Raw genomic sequence first — 23,799 nt, forward strand, 5'->3', positions numbered from 1 at the left:
CCCATGCCCCCCCCCCACCAGCCCCCAGCAGCTTCTATTCTACTTTCTTTCTCTATGGATTTGCCTACTCTACATATATCATGTGAGTGGAATCCTATAGTATCTATCCTTTTGTGCCTTTGTTTATGTACCATAATGTCTTCCATGGTTCATCCATGTGGTAGCATGAATCATTGTTTCATTCATGTTAGTGACGAAGTACGATTCATTGTAGGGACACACCACATCCATTCATCTCTTGATAGACTGGCTGTTTGTACCGTTTGGTTGTTGTGAATAATGCCGCTGTGAACATTGGTTCAAGTCCCTGCTTCCAGTTCTTTTGAGTATGCACCCGGGCCGGGAGTGGCATTGCTGATCATATGATAGTTCTATATTTAACTTTTTGAGAAACCACCAGACTGTTTCCCACGGCAGCTGCACCATTTCGCGTTGCTGTCAGCAGCGCACAAGGATTCCGGTTTTCCCACATCCTCATCAACATTTGTTATTTAACATTTACCAACTTTTTTTGGAAAATAGCCGCCCTAATGGGTGTAACGTGCTATCTTGGGTGGTTTCAATTTGCATTTCCATAATGACTAATGAGGTTGGGCACCTTTCCATATGCTTATTGGTCATTTGTAGATCTTTGGAGAAATGTCCTTTGCCCATTTTCTAATTGGGTTGTTTGTCTTTTTGTTGTTGCAAAGTAGGAATTCTTTATATATTCAAGACCCCCCCTTCTTTTTTGAGAGAGAGCGAGGCATGAGCAGGGGGAGGGGCAGAGGGAGAGAGAGAATTCCAAGCAGACTCCCCGCTGAGCACAGAGCCCCACATGGGGCTCAATCCCACGACCCCGAGGTCATGACCTGAGCCAAAACCAAGAGTCAGATGCTTAAGTGACTGAGCCACCCAGGCGCCCCTATATTTTCAAGATATTAGACCCTCATCAGATGTATGATTTGCAAATATTTTCTCCCATTCTGTGGGTTGTCCTGATGTCCCTTGGTTCTTTTGATAATGTCCTTTGATGCTTTTAATTTTAATGAAATTCAATTTATTTTTCTTTTGTTGTCTGTGCTTTTGGTGTCATATCTAAGAATCCATTGCCAAATTCAAGGTCATGAAGATTTACTCCTATGTTTTCTACTAAGAGTTTTATAGTGTTACCTCTGGAAGTCAAGGCTTTGATCCATTTTGAGTTAAATTTGGATGTGGTGTGTAAGAGTCCAACTTTATTCTTTTGCATGTGGAAATCTGTTTGTCCCAAAGCCATTTATTAGAGGGACTGGTCTTTCCCATAGAGTAGTCCTGGCACTCTTGTTAAAAAATCATTTGATCAAAAAAAAAAAAAAATCATTTGATCATAGACGTGAGGGTTTATTTCTGGCCTCTCAGTTTTGTTCTGTTGGCTTGTATGTTTACCTTGTGCTAGTACCACACTGTCTTATTTACTGTAGCTTTGTAGTAAGTTTTGAAATCACGAAGTGTGAGCCCTCCAACTCTGTTCTTTCTCCAGATTGTTTGGCTATTCGGATTCCAAATAACCTTTTGGAGGATTTTTCTATTCCTACAAAAAAATGCCATTGGAATTTTGATAGGGTTGCATTGTATCTGTAGAGGACTTTCACACTGACATCTTAGCAATATCGAATCTTCCAGTCCATGAACATGGGATGTCTTTCCACGAATTTGTGTCTCCCTTTATTTCTTTCATGCTCTCATGATACTAAATGTATCATCTGTGGAAGCCTTATAAAGGCCTAGCCTCTTCAGCCAAACCCTGAAGTCCGTGAGCAGCTTCTCCCTGCACGACCACCACTGCCCAGAGGTCAACAGCCACGAAAGATAGGAGACCCGGGATCCTGCACTGAAGCTTTGCCTCCATCCCTTGATGTGGCCAAGAAACCATGTTTGAAACTGTGCTCTGCGAGCCACTTAAAAAGTTTCCCTTATGGCTTGTTTTGAACACATACAAAACAGAGAGAATCTGAGAGTTGCCACTTGGCTTCTGTGCTCTGGCCTCTTGGCCAGGGGTTGAGTTTCCTTTATCTTCCTGATGATGCCCCCCTCCCCCCAGAATGGTTTATAAAGCATTGCCCTTTCTGTTTGCATGTCTGTTAGGTAACCAGGACTCAGAGCCAAAGCAGAGCCACCTCCCGGGTGTGGCCCCTCCCTCTGCCCTCCTATCGGCCCTGAGGTACACAGTGCTGTGCAGACAGATCTAGAGATTAGAGATTTACAAGCCAGATTTTTAACACAAGCCAGGTATTACAGAGATTGAAATTTATAGCTTATGACCCCAGAGTCCAGCAAGTAATTGGTTACCTAAGTAGAATATTACTTCTTATTTTTGATATTTATTTCCAACATTTACTGGATATTTTTTTAAATGCAGAGAATAAAACAGAGTGGCCCATTTTATCATCACCCAAACACTACTACGAGTAATAATAGTAATGACAAAGCAACACAGGTGTGTGGTTAGGAAATGCTAAGCAGTAGAAAGTTCCAGCTCCTGGGTGCCTGGGTGGCTCAGATGGTTGAGCGTCTGCCTTCGGTTCAGGTCATGATCCCAGGGTCCTGGGATCGAGTCCCGCACCGGGCTCCCTGCTCAGCGGGGAGCCTGCTTCTCCCTCTGCCTCTCTCTCTCTCTGTCTCTTATGAATAAATAAAATCTTAAAAAAAAAAAAAAAGAAAGTTCCAGCTCCTTCAGGCTGCAGGGGCCTCCCCTCACTACTTCCTGTCAGCTGTCCCCCAGAAGAGAGATAGTCCGCCCTTATCCACTGTACCCTCCCCCCGTGTGACCCCCTCACCGGCCTCCTGGGTCATGGTGCATGCTGCCCCTCAGGGGCCCTTGCCCAGTGTGGGCCCCAGAGCTTCGGCAGACAGGACACCTGATGTACTCTTTCTGGCATGGTGGGGCCTAGGGCGCACCCCAGGCAGGGGCACCACACTCTGGTGCTGAGACCTGCCACACCTGCTCAGGACTTCAAGCCTTCTGCGGTCATCTGTGTCCCTGGTGTCCCAGGCTGAAATCTCACTACCTCTTTGGGGCCTTCAGCTCTCTGAGGACGGAAGGGTGAAGCGCTGCCATAGTGGGCAAGGCTGGCCTTGAGGAAGTGGCCCAGATACCTGGACCCTGGTCATTTTCAGCTTATTGTTTCTGTCGGTGAGATCTAAAGGCAAAAGAATCCTGCACAAAATTTCTCTGCTTTGCTGCTGAGCTCAGAGAAGGAGTGCACAGACCCATTCTTGAGCACGGAAGGCAGGAGCTGGCTGGGAGAGCGGTTCCGAAGGTCAGGGTGGGCCTGGGAACAGGAGAGCAAGGGTGGGCAGAGGATTGGGGCCCATTGTGTGTACACACTCCGACCCACTGATAAAGTGTTCAGTGTAAATAGGCCACATGGCCTAAAACACCAGAATCTGGGTGTCCACACTCCCTTGGGGCAGAGCCTCAGTTTTCCCTTCCTCTGCCCTGTTCCCCAAACCACCACTGTCTCCTCATGGTCCAGCGTGGTGGGGTGTAGAGCGCTCAAAGGTCCTCAAGCACTCTTGCCACCAAGGCCCTCAGCCTGCCTGCTCTCCCGGATGTGCCTTTCCAAATCGGAGCCTCTGGGAGAGCAAGGGCCTGTGTGGTTGCTGGGGTTCCATGGCCCTTCCTTGTGAGGCACCTCAGAGCGACCCATCGGCCCCGGCGGAAGCTTCCCATGTTCCTCTTTATTTTTGCCCTTTCCCATTTTTTAAGGTGTCTTGCCTGAACTCTAAGCATCTGCCCAGAATACCGCAGACTGCTCTGTGCTGGCCAGGTGCCCAGGGCTGAGGGGTTCAACCTTGCCTGTGTCTCCAGGGGCCCCGTCTGACTGGGTCCCGAGCTACCTGAAGGGAGGTTGCCAGGGGGAAGTGGTGCCGTCCCGGTAGTTGTCTGCTACAGCTGGGGGGTCTCCCTCACCTATGGTGCAGGCGGCAAGGCTGGCTTTCACCCAGGGCGGATGCAGCACTGGTGGCTGTCCCCGAGGGGAGTGGTGAGCAGGTCTCTGTCCTGTGTGCCTGGCCTGGGCACCGCCTGTGTTCTTACCTGGAAACTCACTTAAAGGGCCACACGAGTGTCCCAGACTATTCCTGGTGTGAGGACCCAAGAGAGCTGTACACGGACGAGGCCTCCCCTGTGCCCACCTCCGTCGGGGCTGTCGGGGAGGGTCCCCAGGCAGGAGGGCCAGACACAGCACCTGCTCTGTGCACCTGAGGGAGCAGCCCCAGGGGCAGGAAGCTGTTTGGGGGCAGGAGGTCTGCATTCCCCTGGCACTGAGATGAGCCGGGCAATTGGGACACATGGCTAGCCTCTCGAAGGCTCGCATCAGCAATGGGGGGCAAGAGCAGCACCCTCAAACGGAGGAGAGGGTGGGTAAGCCAGGAGGGGCAGGTCTGCGCTAATGCCGAGGGGCTCTGAGCCCCCAAGCTGGCTACGGGGCTTCCTGGCCAGCCGCGAAGCACCGAAGCCCGTTGCCCTCCCCCTTCTCTCCCCTCCTCCTTACCCCATCGTATCCCTGCCCTGTCTCAGATGCCGGAGGCCCCACCACTGCTGTTGGCAGCCTTCTCACTGGGCCTGGTGCTCCTGGCGCTGGTGCTGTGCCTGCGACGCTGGGGCCTGGCCATACCCTTTATCTACTGGCACGAGCTGGTCGTGCAGCCCCTCTACAACCTGTTCATGGGCAACACCAAGGAGCAGCGCATCCTGCACCATGTGCTGCAGCACGCAGTGGCCGGGGACCCACAAAGCGTGCTGAAGGCCATCGATACCTACTGCTTGGAGAAGGAGTGGGCTATGAACGTGGGTGACAAGAAAGGTGGGCAGCCCGGCCAGCAGGTAGTGGGCATGGGAAAGGGGACCTCGGCGGGGGCAGCACAGCCTGTAAAGGAGAGGCCTGTTGTCACTGCTTCTGGGTGTTGGGGTGGGGGCTTGCCTGGAGCCCTGAGCTGCCCACGCAGCCGCTCCCCGGCCAGGGGTAAAGGCTGTGCAGAGCCCCGGCATCCGCATCACTGTCCTCGTAGGGAGGGACGGACTTTCGATAAACTGCCCGGGACCCTTCCTTGCCACACAGCGACTCAACCGACATTAGTCGGTAGGCCTGGCACTGGCATGCCTTCTCATGGAGCTGGGTGACGCCAGCTGTCCCTGCTGGGCATGAGGGTGCACAGAGCTCCTGGGACTCTGTTCCGCCCAGGCCCCAGGGCCGCCTCCTGACCTTTGGACTCCAGCCTGGGGTATGGGCCTATGCTGTGCTATACCCCTGGGAGCTGGGCCCTGGGGACAGATGAGCTAGCCATTGTCCAGCCCCCTTGGAGCCTCTGACAGTGTCCAGGCCCGGGGGGGGGGGCGGGCAGGGAGGCCCTGAGTGCAGCCTGTGGGCACGGTGGGGTGAGGGCTTCTGCAGGGGGCAGCTCTGGGTTAGGACGAGTTGGGCTCAGTCAGGAACCATGCGAAAGAGAGGGACTAGCGTGTGCTGAGACCCAGAGGCCTGAGGGACTCTGGAAGCTCGGAGGGTGTGTTTAGTGCGATGGGGGGCGGGGGGAACAGGCATCGGGAGGGGTCGATGCTCAGTCTGGAAGGAGTGGGCCCAGGACCAGGAGTGGGTCACCTCCCTCTGCTGCGCTCACGCCCTCCTCCGCCCCGCAGGCCAGATCTTGGATGCGGTGCTGCGGGAGCAGTGCCCGCGGGTGGTGCTGGAGCTGGGCGCCTACTGCGGCTACTCGGCCGTGCGCATGGCCCGCCTGCTGGAGCCCGGGGCCCGCCTGCTCACCATTGAGATCAACCCGGACTACGCCGCCATCACCCAGCAGATGCTGGACTTCGCGGGCCTGCAGGACAGGGTGTGTTGCTGCCCCAGGGTGAAGAGTGCAGGCACGGAGGCGCCAGGGGCTGTGCGAGGCAGAGGGGAAGGGCCTGGGTCGCCCCAGTGCAGTTCAAGGCCGCATTCAGCCTGCTGTACCTGGCCTCGTGGTGCCTCCCAGGCCAGGTTTCCCGGAACCCCCAGCAGCTCTGTGAGGGAGGTCTTGCCACCCTGTTGCACAGAGCAGGAAACTCCCAAGACCGCCCTTGGAGGGAGGGGGTAGAGTGGGGACTTATCTCCCCAGAACCCCAAAGAACACTGGTGGTAACACTCGAGCCGGTGTCCAGGCAGGGCGGTCTGTGAGAATGGGCACCAACAGAGTGCCGTTCCAGGTCACCGTTGTGGTCGGGGCATCCCAGGACTTCATCCCACAGCTGAAGAAGAAATATGACGTGGACACGCTAGACATGGTCTTCCTCGACCACTGGAAGGACCGGTACCTGCCAGACACGCTCCTCCTGGAGGTGAGTTGTGCAACCGCCTGGCCCACATGGGCCTCGTTGCTGACTGCTGGTGCAGGGGCTGCCCTGGCTGGCCCTGGCGGCATCGGTGATTTGGGTGGGGAGTGTGGAGGGCCAGAGGAGGCCTCAAGGGCGGCATGGAGATGGGAGGAAGGGTGTTCTGGGCAGAAGGAGTTGGCTGGGCCTGCTAGGTGGCCTGCGCTGGGATGGCAGGGAGGGGTGAGCACCAACAGGGCATCTCCTGCCTGTTTTCCCCTGAGGCATCTTATTGCGCAGCCCCCTCCACCCCTCTGTCCCTGTCCTCACATCCCATCCTGTCCCAGCCCTCAGTGTGGCTGCTTGGCCAGCCACAAGTGAGACTGCCTCATCCCCAGGTGGGGCACCGGGCGGGCCCTTAATGAGCTGACACACACAGCTTTATATCGATGATCACTACCTTCCCCCACCTGGGCGGTCAAGATCACACTTCGTGGCTACTTGGCCCTCCACTGGGGGCTCGGATGTTTCGCCCCACCACGGCCTCCCCCTCCTGGTGGTCAGCATGGAGTGATTCCATGTTGTCCATCCCATGCTCACCCACCTCAGTTCCCCCACTGGCTGGCCACTCTGCCCGGTGCAGAGGGACTGTGAGCGTGGGCTGCATGGCCACCGGAGCCATGGCTGGAGGCTGGGCAGGACCTTGCACCAGTGGTTCTAGTGCAGACGTGGAGGGCCAGGTGCTTGGCCATGCAGGAAGGAACCTGCCCCGGCCGGGGGTCTATGAGGGCACAGGATATTGTGGGGATATCCTGGGGCAGTGGCCCAGAGCCACGCGTGGAGGGCCCTGAACGCCACACACCGGTGGGGACATGGGGGGTTTTAAGCGGGTGACAACAAGGTTAGATCTGTCCCCAGAAAAGATCTCTGTTGGGTGCGTGGAGTGTGGGGAGGGATGGCTGTAGAGAGGGTGGTGCTGAGCTCTGAGGTGGAGGGGGACAGGGGAGCCAGGAGCTAGAAGTTGGACTGGTCACCTGCTGAGACAGGTGTTCAGTGGGGGATGGCAAGGAGACCCTTGGGCCAGGAGTGAGGCAGCTGTGGGGAGCACGGCCGGCCAGGGGAGGCCCATCCCCAGGCCGGGGGCGTGAACCTGGAAATCAGGTGTTGAGGGCAGAGGCCAGACAGCCAACCCAGCCGGGCCTGCACAGGGAGGGAGGGATTTCAGCAGCTCTGGTGTGTGTGATAATTGCAGGGCCTGCATTTATAGAAAAGTAGCAAATATTGCTGTTTCGTAACTAGGAAACTAATAGTTTTCTCAGTGCTGCTTGTTCAAAGCTGGTAATTATCTCAAAAGAAAAGAAGTCACGAATTGGGAATGGCTGTGCTTTTTACACACGCATTCTTTAGCCCCGCAGCTGGGCTCTGCGGGCCCTCGGCTTTTGCCGGGTCAGCCTGGCTCTGCAGTGGCCCCACCGTGCCTCTCTCAGTCGGGGCTTAGAGGCTGGCAGGGGTGGGTGGCAATTTGAAATCGGATGGCTGCTCTGAGGAGGCCTCAGTGCCATGTCTCACGGGCTCTCCACAGGGCTGCTTGGGTGTCCTCACAACATGGCGGCGGCTGGCTTTCCCTGTAGCCAGGGGTGGGAGGCAGAGATGGGAGGGGCAACACAGGAGCCGTGGTGCCTCTGCAGGCGGACACGCCGCCGCCTCTGCCTCCTTCCCTTTGTTAGAGGCGAGTCACTAAGCCCGGCGCCCACCCAACGGAAAAGGGACTGTGCACAGTTTAAAACCACCTCCAGGAAGGCTGTTTTCCTCCCCGCAGGGGTTCACACAGCGGGTTTGCTCAGATGTGGTCGGCTTCTGGCCAGAATTCTCTGAGGGGTCTGTGTCCCGTGTTGGGAGGCGTGTGGTGGCTGGGGAAAGGCAGGATAGGTGCTGCCTTTTTCTCCCTTCCGTCCAGCTTCCTCAAGGGTGGGTAGGCCCCAGCACCCTCCAAACGTGCCCAAAGCTTCTTTCTTTTGTTCTTTCTTTCCTGGTTAACTCATTGGTTTCCTGTGTCTGATGACTTTCAGGCCACTGACTGTCCCATCTGGGGCCAGCAGTGCCTCCTGAAGTCTGCTCCTGCTCACCTTGTCCGCTTCCGGCTGGAGACCTGAGCTGCCTTTCCGGGGCTTGGGCCCGGGGCGCCTCCTCCGGGACAGCTCTCCATTCTAGGGCTTTCTAGCCAAGACTGCTAGGGAGCTTTCTTTCTATATGAGGAAATGCGCCATGATTCACAGTGGTACTTAACTGTTCAAATTCTGGCTCATGGGTTGTCTCTCGCCTCACTGACCTCACAGCTGAGTTTTCCAGTCTGGCTACGGAGGACCCTTGGCTTCCCCCACAGCCCACAGGCTGGAAGGGACCATGGCCACCAGGAGAAGTGAGACACTTGTAAGACTCTGTGCTAGGGCACATCCCTGGGGCGGGGGGAGAGGGGGGGCGGAGTGGGATGCAGAGTTAAAGCCCTTGTTTTTAAGTCACTTAGAGATGCTCCATTGCATGTGGTCCTGTTGGCAATTTGAGACCTGCCTGGGGTCACTTTGATTAAATTGCTTTTGAGGTTTCGGATTGCTTATTTTTTTTAACTTTTATGATCATGTGAAAAAGCAGCTCTCTGCTTCCAAAGTTAAACCTAGGACAAGGCAACTGGGCTGACCAGTTGCCCTGGTCTGCCCCTCCGGCACAGGCAAGCAATTCCTCTCCAGCTCTCTTTCCATTGCTTCCTATAATCTAGGCTGCCTTGCCCCCAGCGCACCACCCTGGCCGTGTCTATCTGCTCCTTCCTTCTGCAGAGCCCAGGCCCAGGCGCTGGCAGAGAAGGGGCGTCTCACATGCCAGAGTCTAGGGATGTCCAGAGCAAAGCCCCGAGGGGCCCCCATCCCTGCAGGGTCACCCTGGTCAGGCTGGTGAGGACCTCAAGTGACAGCGCACAGCAGCCCGTGCACTGGGCACCAGGCATCTCACCTGCAAGAGCCCGGCACCGGGTGACCGAAGGACCCGCTGGCCTTGAGTCGGCCCTATGGCCGGAATCCTGGCTCCGTTGTCTCTTCCACTTCCTCATCCGGCTAGCATCACTGAACAACTCCTGTGTGCCTGCCACACGCTGTCCTAGGGGCTGGGGACGCAGGACCTAACGGGGAGCAAAAGAGTTTCCGTCACAGAGCCACATTCTGGAGGCAGGACTTGTGTTCAGCTGCCAGGGAGGAAATGGGAGGCAGTGGGGAGACCCTTGTGACCCCAGGAGCTGGAGCGGGGCTGACTCCAGGCCAGGCAGAGGCCAGTGTATGGAGCCACCATCTCCAAGAGCATTTATCCTCCCAGTTTGGGACGGGCTTGCCGGGCACCTGTCACCCTCACCCTTTCCCACCATCTGTCCCCCGCAGGAGTGTGGCCTGCTACGGAAGGAGACAGTGTTGCTGGCCGACAACGTCATCTTCCCGGGAACACCAGATTTCCTGGCATATGTGCGCGGGAACAGCCGCTTTGAATGCACACACTTCACCTCGTACCTGGAATACTCAAAGGCAGTGGATGGCCTGGAGAAGGTTGTCTACATGGGCCCGGGCAGCCCAACACAGCCTTGACCACCCACCCTGCTCCCGATCCCTTGCCAAGCCTGAAGGCACAAGGGATGCACCCCTGCCAACCCGCTTTTGCAGTTCTGGGGTCCAGTGTAGCACGCTTGAGGCGTATGAGCCCAAAGCCTGCCGGCCCTGGCCCCTCTCCATGGCGACTCCAGGCTGTCACCCCTGGTCTTCCCCAAGTGTGGCCCGCTCACCATACACAATCATTGCAATAAATCTGTAAAGTATGTTTGTAAATACCAAATCAGGACGGGTGGTGCCTGGGACAGTGTCTTTTGCTCCCACCAGCATTTCAATCAATAGGGTTTCTTACGCAGATGGGTCTTCAGGCATCGACATATGCAGTAGACGCTGGAAGTGGGAACCCGTGGAAACTGTTGAGCTGTGCACTCGCAGTCTGTCCTCGAGGTTTGCTGTCACCAGGTGGCAGCAATGCCTCAGTGATGGCACCGTGCCCAACAACTCACACCCACTTGTGATTCCTGAGTTCTTTCACCTTTTTAAGAATGAAATGTACCTTCTTTACTAAAATCAGCTCACTACTACTAATCCTGTATACCAGTATCATGTTTAAAAGATGCTAAAAGAGAAATTAAAATTTTAAATATTTAAATAGATCAACTTAGTGCTTCTTTTTAACTGCTTCCCCGCTCCTTCTTTCCCCACTGCCCTCAGCTAGTGCTCCTCTTCACTGGATGCTAATGTTGGCCCAGGGGGCTCATGTGGCCAGGCTGAGGTTACCTGTTGCATCCCCATGGGGATGTGGGCAGGCTGAGGTGAGCCCCCATCTGGAGGCTGTCCTGGGAAACTGGAACAGGGCAGCTGGTCAGCCTTCCTGTCCATCTCTGACCAAGCAGGCACTAGGGAACGGTGGACATGGGGCCCCCGCCACAGTGCAGGGTGTGAGCTCTCTGGCACCTGGCCCCTTGGGGTCCCTGTGTGGCACTGAGTAGAAGCGAACTTCCCCAGTCCTACTCGGCCTTGTTTACGGAAGACTGGGCTCAGGTCAGCTCTGGTGCTTCTACAGCTGCCCAGCTAGCAAGGGAAGTAGAATTGCTTTGCATCTACCTAAATCCACAGCTGCCTAAATCCCCAGTCCCAACCCTGGCTCCTGGCCCCAAGGCCCCCTAGCTACCTCAGAGGCTCTCCAGGGATCCCGCCCCTGCCCCCCCCAATCCTGACTGAGCCCACCTGTGTGCAGACTGACCTCTGGCCACGACACCACCGTGGGAATCAGGGCCTAGCTAACCACCCCAAAGCAAGCCCTCTCCTGTGTGTGTGTGCAGAAAGGGGATCGCAGTGAGCCTGGGAGGACGTGTGCAGAAACACCTCTGCAGCCTGGGAGCTGAGCCCCCTCTGGACAGAGCACATGGACACCCGGGGGCCACTTCCACCCATGCCCCACCTGGCAAGCAGGGAAGAGCGAGCAGCTGGTGGCAAAGGATCTGAGCCGCAGAAAATAGGAAGTTTCCTTTGTTGCTTTTTTTAATTTTTAAGTTTTCTTACAAAAATTTAGGTGTTTACCAATACAGTCTTATTTTGGTTTTGTTTTTAATGCTTTTTGTCAGTGTTTTTCTTCGGTTTTTAAGTCACAAACAGCAGGCACTAGGCAGCGTCCCCCGCTGCTGCCGAAGGTCAGTCCCAGAGGGGTGACTCCGGACTCCAGCAGACAGGGTCTGGTAGCCACGGCCAGGCCAGAGTCGCTCAGGGAAGGCTCCTGCTGCACTGGGGTTCCATGTAGCCGAGGGCAGGGTGGGGGCAAGCACAGCCTGACCCCCATCTTGCTGCCTCCAAAGCCTCTCTGCACGCATGGGCCAGTCCGTGCCCCCACCCCCTGCCACGGGCCATGCAGGGTGGGACTCAGCGCCCAGCGGATCTCCTCTACCTTCCAGAGTCAAACTCCTTCTCTGAGCCCCCCTCCTCCCTTCCCTGCTGTAGGCTCCTCTGGGGCCCCGCACACACAAGAGCACACTCTTCTATACCACCAGCCCCAAAGCAAAGCCAGGTGCCCTTCCTGCCGCTTCCCTGGGCCCCACTCTGGCAGCTCCACTGGCTTTCTCTCTCTCTCTCTCTCTCTCTCTCTCACTCGCACACAGCACCATGTCAGTAAACAGCTAACTCAGCCTAGGGAGTTAGGAGGGAGGGAGCGAGGGGCGGGAAGAGAAGTGTGTCCAGAATGTCCGGCCCTGGCTCCCCGGCGAGAAGCGCTGCCAACCCCGGCCGCCAGGGGGCTCCAAGCTCCACAGCAGGGTCTGGGAGGGCCGGCCCTGGAGTTCCCTTCTTCCCACGATCAGGTCCCTAAGAACAAATGGCTGGGCCGGAGACCTACGGAGGGAGAGGGGAAGGTTAAGCAGGGCGGCCCGGGGTATGGCGGACCCCTCCACAGACTAGGCCAACGAAAGTGTGGACCAAGGCAGCTACTGGAGGTGGCAGAGGCTGACCCCAAGAATCTCAGCATCAGGGCCAATCCGACTTGCTGGTCGTTCGGGGGGCACTGTGCTTGGGGCATTTAAATGTGGGGGGCCCGTCCCTACTCTGGCCCCATTTGCTCTGGGCCCCGATGACAGTGCCTGAGCCGGGACTGCAGGCCCATAGGGGCATGTCCATCTCAGACCTCAGCCTATCCCTAAGATGGACATTTGAGCCTGCTGAGCTGGAAGCCAGAGTCCCACCAGGGAGCACCAAGGGACAGAACATGCAGCCAGCAGAGATTAACAAGAAGCCCCTTCCCAGAGGACAGGAAACAGCTGAATGAAAAACCAGACGAGAGAACGTACCAGGCATGCAAGCTAGACCCAGGAGTCAACGGGCTGAGGCTTAGCGTCCCCCACGGCGTCCACCAGCCTGACCGCGGGCCTGCTGGGCCCAGGAGGAACCTTCCTGCCGGGGTCGGGCTGCAGCGGACAGGCAGTGTGCAGGAGGGCGTTAGAGGCAGAACAGAGCAGGTTAGTCAGCGCTGATGGGTGGGGGCTGGGCTACTCAGTGGGTGAGGCCAGAGCCGGGGTGCACACGATGGGGAAGCTGAGCTAGTGTGGCTCACAAAGATGCACACGGACGCGTGGACACACACAGGCCTGTGCCCAAAGCCAGGGATGGTCACAGAGCAGGTTGGCAGGTACCACCCTGGAGGCAGGAAAATAGTGGGCCCATCCCTGCCCCCAAACACACACACACGCAGGCAGAGAAGGGTGAAGACACTTGTGCTCAGACTCCCCTGGCCCTTGTGCATTGTTCTGGGCAGTGCCCTCTGTCCCATGCCCCCTCTCTCCCAGTGGGTGTGAGCTTCAAACCACCTGTACCCACAGACCGACTCCGACGATAAACTTCCCAAGGCAGGGGGGCCAGGCCCCAGGCTCCATCTCCCAGCCCAGCTGCCCTGCAGGCGAGCCCCACCCCAGGTGGACCGGCCAGCCTAAACTCAGCACCTTGCCAGGGCCCCTCTCAGGCATGCCCTAGGCACCTCCCTAGGCACCTGCCCACAGCCACTTACTTTCAACGGTTCCTTCTCAGAGGCCTCCCCTGCAGGGTCATTGCCTCGAGCCCTCCGCTCCCTCCGGTCCACAGTGGAGTATCCGTCTTGGGGTGGGGACATGAGGGGAACTCTGAGGGGCAGGCATCACAGGAGCAGATCTCCCTCTCAGCCCAGACACAGGGGGCCCCTGGGACAGGGTGCATTGGGAGATACCCCCACCTGCCCTGCCCCAGCACTGTGCTGGAGGCCTAGGCCAGGTCTTCTCGTGGCCCCTCCCACCATGGTGGCTCAGAACCCTCCAGCCCCCTTGGGCTGGCAGACCAGAGACTGTGGCTGGGCACTGACCCCTCCCTGGTTGCCCACCCCCCTCAGCAGCACCCCTAAACCAAATTCTCTTTTCCAACCAGCACCTCCTTGGAAGGCTTTCCCAGCACCAAACACACAAGGCAAAACCACCTGGCCCATTTCAGCACCATCCCCACCGCCCCCCCCCCCACAGGAAACAAGCAGCCCTGTATCTGCACTCACCTGGGCCAAGTGCCTCCATGGGGATCACGTCCCGGCTGCCTGGTTTCTCGCCATCTGCAAGGTATAAGCCAGGTGGCTGGCTGGTTGCAAGAACCAGTGGGGATACCAGGACAGACAAACCCACAGCAGGGCTGGCCTCTGTTGACCCGGGTACGCTTTGTTGCTAACATCTTTGCACCATTCTGCCGGTCCTCTGCCATTGACACCCCCCCACCCCCACTTAACATCAATGTGGACACCATGGGTGTAGAGGTTGTAGGAGGCTGCAAGCCAGGAAAGGGGCCCCCCTACCCCTCACCTGCCTTGTCACCATCAATGCACCTAGGTGGAGGAGCATCTCTTATACCTCAGAGATAGGTTTCCACGCCCCGACCCCGTATTCACCAAGGCTCTTGTCCACCAGTGGCAGCGTGCTGTCGTCAAAGCCTCCGGGACTCGGTGCTCCTTTGGGTCCCTTAGCGGTAGCAGCGGCTGACTAGGGGTGGAGGTGGGGGGGGCACAAAACAGGGTGTGGGGTCAGGGGCATTCCCGTGGGGGACCTAGCCTGGAGAAGTGAAAGAGGAAAAGAAAGGCCAGGCAGGCCGCACCTGGAAGCGTGCCTTGGTCCAGCCATCCTTCTGCAGGGCGCCACGCAGCTCCTTGTAGCTCCACACAGTCTGCAGCACGTGGGAGGCGGCCTTCGCTTCGCGTACCGATTGGCTGCGGCCAGGCACAGGGCGGGATCAGCACTAGCCCCGCCCCCCAGGCCCCGCCCGCCCTGGGCTGCACTCTCACCCACCTGGCAGCGACGAGGGCCACCAGCGCTGGAACGCCTTGGGCCTGGAGTAGTGAGCGCGCATTGTCCAGGCTGTCGGACACGATCTCGTGGATGGTGTTGAGCACGGCCACCACGGTGTCCTCCTCCAGGCGGGCACCCGGTCGCGCCGGAGCCTGCGCATTGCGCACGTTCCGCACCAGCTCGGCCATGGCATAGCTCCCTGAAGGGCAGGGCTTAGTTGTCAGGGCACGCCTCTGCCCAGCCCAGTGGGAGGGAGCGGGATCCACCAGGAGAGCCCCCGCAAGCTGCAAAGTCACCCACCGTGTCTAGGGGCTAGGCCTTGAGACTGCTCTGGGATGGAATGATAGGGGCAGGGCTGGGCCCCTGAACTCCTCCCCACCCTGCCGGCCCCCAGCCCCTGCTGGTGGGACCCCAGAGCAGCCCACCGGGTTCTGCATCCCGGCTCTGCCCCACCCGCATCCTCACCAATGAGGTCCTTGTTGCGCCGGTCCAGGGAGAGGTTGCGCAGGGCGATGGCGACAGCACGCACCACCTTGTCAGTCTCGGACTGCAGCAGCTCCACGAGCACCGGAAGGCCACGCTCCTTGCGCACCGTGGCACGGATGTAGGTGGCCCACTGTGGCAATGGAGCGGGGAGTGTGCTCAGCACACTGGGTCCCGCCCACACGCCTCGACACTCTGCTACCTGAGCTGCCTGTTCCCTCTGGCTGGACCCTCCTCCCTGGCAAGACAAAGCCCTACCCAAGCAACTCAACGCCACCTCCAGCTGGCATCCTTTGTGCCGCGAACCTCCCGGACCCTGGGGAAGCACTGTGTCCCGTGTGGTCCCCACCCTCCCAGCCTGGGCAAAGGCAGAGGCCAGCACCAACAGGGTACCCAGGATTCTGTCTGTCCCCTCCCTGCCAGATTCGGCCTCTCACCATCCAGTTGCCGGCGCTGAGGTTCTGCAGGGCGCCAGCGGCAGCCTCCAGGGTGTTAAAGTTCCGGCTCTCCGTGAGGAGGGAGAGGTAGAGACGTACCACCTCGGGCTGATACAGCAGCTCAAAGCCTGGGCACAGAGCACCCACCGCCCACAGTCACCCAGGCCCCCTCCATTACCCCCTCTCCCCCCTCCTCCCATCAATGCCCCCAGGGCAAGAGTCAGCTGGGGCCAGAGATGGGTGTGGTGCAGTCAGGGAAAATTTAACATCAACACATATCCACCCGTTATGAGCCACCCGAGGGAGAAAGCATTCCCGTTTCATGGAAGAACAGAGGCTCAGTGAGGAAGCAGTGGGTCTAAGTGAGGTCGCTGTTCCCTTGACCCTGCTGCCAAAGAAATGGTATTGGACCTGCCTGGCAGCCAGAGCATCCAGAAGGCCTGGGGTAGGGGGGGAGGTGGCAACCAGGGCTGCTGCCCTAGCAACAGGACTCAAACTCCCTAACAACAGGGCCAGCCCTCCTGGGTAGACAGGCTGTGCAACTAGGGGGAGGAGCCCTAGCCGGAACAGGGCCCTGTTCTCTCTCATGTAACTTAGGCTGTTACCAGTGCACGCCCCTAGCCACAGGGTCTGCCTTCTCAGTCTGCACCCTGCTCAACCATTCCTGGTCCCCCATCAATTGAGGCCTGTACCCAGACATTACTCCCTCTCCCCTGTCCTCCCACCCCATGTTTTATCACCCCCTCCCCATTCCTCATGCCTCATCATCCCTTCACTTCAGCTCTGCTGGGCTTCCTGTTCCGCAGATGCTCCAAGCATGTCCCCCACTCAGGGTATTCCCCCTAAAGGCATCCGCAGGCATCGGTCTCTCTGTGTGTGATGTTTTCCCCTAGGCCTCCCATGGCTGGGGTCTTCCACCCTGCTTGGAGGCATCTGGGCTTGCAGGGTGGGCCGTGGCCTGGGGCTCACCAGGGCAGAGCTCCCTTACTCAGGCTCAATTCCCTGTACAGAACAGCGCCAGCACACAGTAGGACTCCAACAGACACAGGGGACGAGAAGGACAAACCACTCTGCCCCCTGCACTATCAGCCTCCAGACTAGACCTGACTGCACACCTCAGCTCCCAGACCCCCGGGAGTGAATGTGAGCTCCTCAGAGGATACTGGAGGTCCTGCCTAGCTGGTCTCTGTCCTTCACTGAAGGCCTCACTCTATCCCCTCCAGTCTTCTGCATGCTGTGTGACCTTGCAAATGCCTGGCCTCTCTGTGCCTCTGTCTCCTGCCCTGCCTGGAGTGACCCATGCAACTGGCCCTGATTCTGAACCCACAGCAGGTACCCAGGGACTGGACAGCCTTCTGGGGAGCCCCACACCTGTGCGCTGTTTCTCCATTGGCTCCCAAGGCCCTCCACGCCTGCTTGGTAGCACAAAGCTTGGCCACCTGCGTGGGCCTGGGATGAACTCTGCCTCCGCCCACTCACCTTTGGCAGCCTCAGTTCGTTTGGGCAGGTCCAGTGTGTCAAAGTTCTGGTCCATCTCACCATCCTTCTTCCCTGGAACAGAGAATAGACAGAGGTGAAGCCGGCCCTGCACGGGGCAGGTATGCGCCAGGAGGGTGGACATGGCACTTTCCTGCCCAAGGCCCGAGAGCACCCCCAAGTCCAGGACTGGGTACCAGGAGGCCCTGGGAAGGGCAGTGGTTGCACTGGGGCCTGGGGATGTCCCAGCCTTGCCCCCAGCAACCAGGACTGATCTGTCAGGTGCCGGGAGCAGCACTGCTAACCACCCAACAGCCTCCCTGCAGCTACTAGGAGCCAGGAGCCCAGGCTGGATGATGACAGGGAGGTACAGAGAAGCTGGGGGCTGCCAAGGACAAGACCTGCCCGGTTGCACAGTAAAGCAGGGCTGGGGCCAAGAGTCCCAGCCACGGGGAAATGCCTGTCTGGGGTCAGGACCTGGTCCCAGGCTCTGCTGGCTAGGAGAGACCACCACCCACAGGCTGAGCCCCTAGAGCAGCCCCACCTAGCACTTGTCAGCCTCGGCCCGCACCGCTCTGTGAGTGAGCTCACTAGCTGCCAGTCACCCTCATCTCAGACGAGGGAGCTTCTTCTCTGAAAGGCAGCAGAGCTCTGATGATCTGGGCTCCCTGTTCTGCCCAGCCTCACGGGGCCTTTGTGTGGTCCCTTTAAGCCACACATTGCTGCATTCCCAGGGGCAGACTTTGCCCCCTGGTGCCTGAGGGGACAAATACACCCAGACCCTGCCCCCCCTTGACTCTCCCTGCTCCAGCTCCAGGCCCGGCCCTGCCTGGGTAGCGGAGTCTGAGGTTACAGAGAACAGCCCGTTGGCCTCCCAATGAGTCCAGGGCTGACATTCCTGCCGTTGTCATGTCCACACAGTTGTCATGGAGATGGCTGCCCGGGAAAGGGACTGGGGATGGGGCAGGGCCCTGAGGCTAGATCACCCTGTGGTCGTCATGGAGAGTACTGCCTCGACAATAAGGGTGGGCGGCACCTCCCCGGTGCCCACTGCCCCCACCGGGCCTGGACAGCAGGACAAAGAGGGACTCACCTTGATGGAACCACTCCTCTGGGCGGCCGGAGGAAGCACAGGAGAGAGGAGACGAGCCTCAGTGGGCAGCACCCCCCCCTTCCCCGCACGCCCTCCCAGGAGGCCTCGACTTCCCACTGTGTACCCTGGGTTGAATAGATGGGTCGTGGAACCCCACCCTGATCACTGTGGAGGGCTGAGTGTCCAGAATTGGAACAAGAGAGGGGAGGCCTGGGGTCAGAACAGGTGCACATGGGGAGCGGGGCGGGGGGGAGGGGGGAGAAGGTGAAGGCAGTGCACAGACGTCACCCAGCAGGTGCCAGAGAATGTAGATCCTGGAACCTGCACCCAGCAAATGCCAGGTGGGATGGCACCAAGGCAGGGTGGGGTGCTGCCTCCGGGGCATCTCAAAGTCTCCAGGTGCTCTGTGAACGCCAGGAGGCAGCATCGTCTTCAGAGCTTTCCAAACACGGGCCCAAAGAACCCTTCCCGGAGCTGAGAGACAGTCCAGGCGGCACCAGGGACACCACGTAGGTTCACTCCTGCCCTCCCCCAGGGGCCCCAGAGCGCAGATGAAGGAAGGCTGCCCCGTCAGCCGGATGACCCAGCAGGCTGGGTACACCCTCCTTGGCTCCCTGCTTCGCCACCTGCCCATCAGGAGCTGACCAGGTGGTCTCTCCAGCTTCCGTGACGGCCGTGGGTATGGAGACCCTTCAGCCTGGGGTGGCAGGGGGAGTCCTAGAGTGTTGTACCCCAGTCCCTCCCACACACCTTTGGCCTTCTTGCCACCGAAACAGCCAGCGTCATCCCTCCTCCGGCGCTGGGAGCCCGCAGCACCGCCCGGGGGCCCCGGCTCAGCCTCCTGGTACCTGTCGGCCCCAGGCACCTCCTTGTGCACGTGGTAGGACAGGTTCCGCATGATACACACACAGTTCTCCACTGACTGTGGGGAGAGGAGAGATGGTGGAGCAGCACCCGGTGGGCACGGAGACTGCCACCCCTCCCCGGGACGCCTGGCCGCAGCCAGTGCGCACAGAAGGAACTGGGGGTGCAAAGATGGGGAGGCCTAAGCTAGGGAGCCCACGGGGGTGAGAACTCCCAGGGAGAGGCTGAGGAAGGAAAAAGGTGGAGAACACACAGCGTGTAGGACCTTGTCTGGGACTTCACTGTGGCCACTATGGGGTGGCCGGTGGGCAGGGCACTGCCCCAGAATGCATATGCCTACTTCTCCTGTGCTGCCCAAATGGTCCAGGGCCCCCTGGGCCCAGTTCCTGCTCCATGTCCCCGACCCTTTGCAGGAGGTTGTGACATGCACCCCACTGGGACCTGCTGGGGACCCCCACCTTGTTGTCCGTGTCCTTCCTGCCCACAGCTGACTGCAGGGCGTGCAGCAGGGCGTCTACCAGCCCTTCGCATTCCCGGAGCCGCCGCCGGGCCTCTGCACCATCCGAACTCACGTTCCTGGGGGCCAAGAGCGAGCCCTGTGAACCCTGGCTCTCATGGGAACTTCCCAGCCCCCCCACCCCAGCCTTGGGGTTTTGTCTTCATCTGTAAAACCGGCTCTGACACCACCGTTAGGGCTACCGACAGTGTCTCGACCCCTGAGACCCTAGGAGGGAGCCCTGGCCTGGCATCTGGGTGTGGCAGGGGGCCTTCTCTGATGCCCAGCGGAATTGGGAGGGGAGAGAAGTGGGTCCAGAGTCCTGAATCCACGCACAGTGACAGTTCTGGGTTCCACCTTACCCTGAGGTGAGGACCGCATAGGGCCACGGGGCTATGTCCTGATGGATAGACAGGACCATGGGGACCCTGGACCATGTGTGGGGACTCTAGTGATTCCCAGGGTGGGAGGATTGGGGCAGAGGTCACGAGGACATGGAACGAGGCCTCTGAGGCAGACGGAAGATGAGGGTCCCGGCTCCCCCTACTCTGGCTGTTACAGTGATGGAAGAGTGGGTTGAAGCTGAGCAGGGCTGGAGACATGGGGTCCTACGTGAGAGGGTGGCAGACTTTGTCCAGAGGCTGCCCTTGGGGCCGAGTACAGCCCCATCAGGCCCCATTCTCAGGACTTGGGCAGGAACTGTGACATGGCTGTGTCCCAAGCTCCTAAGACTTGGGTGGCTAATTGTCTTCCATGTTATACCAGACATGAGGACATTCCCAGGTGTGTGTACAGGCTCTGGTGCCTGGCTCCTGCCTCCTCGGCCGGGAACAGTCCTGGGTGGCTGCACAGAGAGTGCCCGAGCCCAGCCCCCACCCACACCTCAAGCAGCCCGATGTGTTCTTGAAGACCGTTGTCCACTCGGCATCTCTTGGCTTGGAATCCTCGTTGGGCTCGCGCTCCCAGCCCGAGTGGGGCACAATGACCTCGTGGGTCAGCGTCTGCAGGCCGTGGTCAATGATGACCATCTTCAGGGGCTCGTAGGATGACAGGTTCCACAGTGTGCCTGCAGGGCGTCATCAACCAGCTGGTGCTCACCACACAGGCAGCAACCTTCCGACCTCCCCATGTGACCTCGCTCAGGACATGCCCCGATCAGACCAGAAGGCAGGAAGTGACAAAAGCCGTGAGAGGTCCTGGGTGCCCACCTTGGCCCAGGCAAGATGTGCACAGGCACCCAACAGTAGCTACCAGCTGGGAGGGGCTGTGACACAGGAAAGGGCTGGCCGGGGGCCTGTGGCTGGACAAGCAGGTGCCTTCTCTTCCCCATCCCTCCTTAGCCACGGTCGGGGGTGGCACTACTGCCTCACTGGCGCCACCTAAAGGTGGTCACATGACCCTACCTGGCCAATTGGGGCCCATAAGGCACAATCCCCCAGCACCGGGCCCCATTGGAGGGTGGGACCAGGAGGCTGGACCTGGAGGAGTATGGGGACATGCGGGCAGGTGGAGAGGGGGCCTGCCTGAGAGGCAGCAAAGTCCAGAGGTAGAGAGACTGGGGACCTCTCAGTCTAAGCCTAATGCCTACCCCCGGCAACTGGACCTCCTAACTAAACGGGCAGATGGTGGTGGCAGCGGGGGGTGGGGGGAGTCTTTCCCTGGCCCAGCCTCACTCTCCTCTCCCTGACGGACGAGGGGAAGCCAGGTGTCACTCACCTGTGACGAGCTCTCGGACCTCATTGTCCCGGGCAGCCCGCAGCAGGCGCACGAGGGCAGGCACACCGCCACAGTCCCGGATGGCAGCCTTGTTGTCCGTGTCTCGGCCGTAGGAGAGGTTACGCAGCGCCCCGCAGGCCCGCCGCCGCACCTCCGCCCTCGGGTGGTCCAGCAGAGCCACGAGCAGAGGCAGGCCCCGCAGCTGCCGCACGCGGCGCTTGACGCCCTCGTTCTCAAAGCACAGGTGTTGCAGGTAGGCGGCCGCGTTGGCTTTCACAGGGTCCACGGGGTGTCGCAGCATGGCCAGGACCTCCGGCAGCTCGGGGTCCCGCCAACGCGGCTCCTTACGGGCGCTGTCGACTGAGGGCGACCGTCGTACCACTCGGTCCAGGCTGCCTAGGCTGCCCCGTTCTGGCTGGGCCAGAGGTGCTGTCGCAGCCGGAAACGGGGGCCGCTCCTCCATCAGCTCACCGCCATCATCTGCCACATCCTCGTAGGCCCTGTGCAGACAGGCAGGGCGCAGAAACATCTCAGCACTGCCCGAAGATGCCTGCTCGGGAGCTACCCCACCGTTATTTTCTCCAGGGGACCACGAACCCTTGAAGGGTGGGGACAGGCCTACAGCATTGGTACTGGACCCCAAGTACCTGCTGAGAGTCACACCCCAGGCCAGCAACAACTGACTCACAGCCAGTGACATGGCCTAACAACAGCCAATGGTTATCAGGGCTTGGATCTCCCTAAGACGGGAGCTCACTCACTCCCATCACCATGCAGCATTCCCCAATTCTGAGCTAAATGCGTTTCTATGAAACATCTGTCTGTGACTGAGGTCCTGCCCTCCCATGAGGCCCATCTCGGCCATGTGGGATCTGCCAGGATGTGGGGGCAGGAGGTGACCCTCCCTGCACACAGCCATCCTGGTGGGACCGTATGAGGGGCATTCAGGCCACCGGTCCCCCGGAGTACAAGATGTCCTTGTGGGTTGTCACCATCAAACCTACTTCCTAGGGCAGGGATTGAGGCTAGGAGGGGTCAGATGTCTTGCCTGCGGTCACACAGCATAATCCATACCAAGGCTGTGATCATGTTCTCACTCTACAGATAGAAAAACTTGAGGGCAAAGGTGACAGAGGCAGAGTCTATGCTGGGAAGAGCTAGATAACCTAGTTTCTGGTTGCTTCTGTACACAGGGGCAATTGAGGCCTGGAGAAAGGCTGGAGCCTCAAACTCAGAGGAAACGCTCTGAGCCTCTTGTGCTCCTATCTTCATGGCCGGCTGGCTGGAGCAGGGGTAGCAGGTGTTGGGCACTGTCACCAACTTCCCTAATGCCCCAGACCCACAGGGAGGGTGCCCAGTGTGACTTCCACCATCCCAGAAGCTTCCCTTGTTGCTGTCCTTGAATTGAGGCCAATTCAAACTAACGTGCATAACTAACTTAGCCCCAGCAGCTAGACTTCCTGTGGGGGAGTGGAAGGCAGACTTCCCGGAGGCAGCGGCCAGGCTCAGGGTGCTCACCTGGTACGAAGGCCACGTCCACACTCAGGCCTCCTCCTTGTGGCAGTGCCATAGTCAGGCTCCAGCTCCGGGCCACCCTCGTCATCGGCAGCCAGGCTGCGGGTGTCATCCTCTAAGCCGTATGGCTCTGCCTGGAAGCGCTCGGGCTGGGAGCGACCGGCTGGTGGCACAGGCTCAGGGCCTGCAGGGAAGGCCTCACGTCGGCCAGGCAGTGTGAAGCAGCCATCGACAGGGCCTGGGCCAAGGGGGCCACGTGCGGGCCGCACACCCAGCCCACGGGAGAGACTGCCGTAGCTGGGGACATCACGGGGCTCAGGGCCGTCGGTAAAGCTGCCCCCGCTGCTGAGGTAGGCGCGGGAAAGCGTGGCTGCCGGACCACCCCCGCGCAACAGGAAGTGCCGGTCCAGAGGGCCGTCTGTGAAGGGGCCTAGTGGGGGGCCGCCGTCCAGCAGGGGGAGGCCATCTGGGCCTACGGGCACCTGGCGCACTGTTCTCGTGGTCACCGTCTTGACCGTCTTCGTGACCTGGTGGGGAAGTGGGTGGCCAGTGGGCGGGCTAGGCAGCCTGAGAGGCCCGGACACTGGCCCAGTAGGGCCAGGGTGTCCTCGGTCTTGCACCCGACCAACAGGTGGCCCCTGGGAGGCCACTCTGTACGTGGAACAACCGTGGCTACACAGCCTACTTGCCCACTGCCGGAGCCTGGCCATACCTTGGTCTCAGTGCGCCGGGTAGTGCCGTCTTCTGATGTGACAATGGACACGTGGGAGGTGGGCGTGCCAGGGTCCTCCTCTACTGTCACTGTCTCCTCCAGCACCTCGGGCGCCTCTGGCATTGTGGCCAGTGAGGCCTGGCTGCCCGGGCTCTGCTCCTGGGCAAGCGGGGGGAATGGGTGTCAGTGGGAGGACCCATAGCTTGTCTGGCCCTGGAGTGTAGATGCTCGTGCTGGCCCCAAGGCCAGGAGAGCCTTCTTCCCACCCCTGGAGCCCATGGACCCCAGGGCCTGCA

At 59.4% G+C, this 23,799-nt stretch overlaps 2 protein-coding genes across 13 annotated transcripts in view; one reads left to right on the forward strand and one right to left on the reverse strand.

The window, feature by feature from the left end:
* The window catches only part of COMT (catechol-O-methyltransferase), a 20,154-nt gene extending 9,604 nt beyond the window's left edge, over positions 1-10,550 (forward strand). For 2 of the 3 annotated variants that reach the window (XM_081801663.1, XM_081801664.1), the window contains exons 2-5: positions 4,544-4,829; positions 5,660-5,871; positions 6,206-6,337; positions 9,733-10,550. In XM_081801663.1, the coding sequence (XP_081657789.1) occupies positions 4,544-4,829; positions 5,660-5,871; positions 6,206-6,337; positions 9,733-9,933 (831 nt within the window). In that variant the 3' untranslated portion in view covers positions 9,934-10,550. The remainder of the gene's footprint in view (positions 1-4,543; positions 4,830-5,659; positions 5,872-6,205; positions 6,338-9,732) is intronic. The other variant, XM_081801665.1, reaches the window with a different exon arrangement.
* Positions 10,551-11,400: 850 nt separating this feature from the next.
* Positions 11,401-23,799, reverse strand: part of ARVCF (ARVCF delta catenin family member) — a 51,590-nt gene continuing 39,191 nt past the window's right edge. For 4 of the 10 annotated variants that reach the window (XM_081801640.1, XM_081801647.1, XM_081801641.1 and 1 more), the window contains 17 exons: positions 23,504-23,662; positions 22,795-23,318; positions 21,277-21,776; positions 20,443-20,626; positions 19,523-19,640; positions 18,951-19,122; positions 18,201-18,218; positions 17,111-17,182; positions 15,632-15,759; positions 15,177-15,327; positions 14,712-14,910; positions 14,521-14,632; positions 14,318-14,408; positions 13,934-13,987; positions 13,424-13,509; positions 12,711-12,827; positions 11,401-12,258 (listed from right to left, as the gene is read on the reverse strand). In XM_081801640.1, coding sequence (XP_081657766.1) covers positions 12,723-12,827; positions 13,424-13,509; positions 13,934-13,987; positions 14,318-14,408; positions 14,521-14,632; positions 14,712-14,910; positions 15,177-15,327; positions 15,632-15,759; positions 17,111-17,182; positions 18,201-18,218; positions 18,951-19,122; positions 19,523-19,640; positions 20,443-20,626; positions 21,277-21,776; positions 22,795-23,318; positions 23,504-23,662 — 2,673 coding nt within the window. In that variant the 3' untranslated portion in view covers positions 11,401-12,258; positions 12,711-12,722. Of the gene's footprint in view, positions 12,259-12,710; positions 12,828-13,423; positions 13,536-13,933; positions 13,988-14,317; positions 14,409-14,520; positions 14,633-14,711; positions 14,911-15,176; positions 15,328-15,631; positions 15,760-17,110; positions 17,183-18,200; positions 18,219-18,950; positions 19,123-19,522; positions 19,641-20,442; positions 20,627-21,276; positions 21,777-22,794; positions 23,319-23,503; positions 23,663-23,799 lie in introns of those variants that run through there. The other 6 variants (XM_081801642.1, XM_031019654.2, XM_081801643.1 and 3 more) reach the window with 5 other exon arrangements.

This window comes from Leptonychotes weddellii, chromosome 13, assembly GCF_054177405.1.
Source record: "Leptonychotes weddellii isolate Sample4059 chromosome 13, ASM5417740v2, whole genome shotgun sequence".
NCBI classification, from domain to species: domain Eukaryota; kingdom Metazoa; phylum Chordata; class Mammalia; order Carnivora; family Phocidae; genus Leptonychotes; species Leptonychotes weddellii.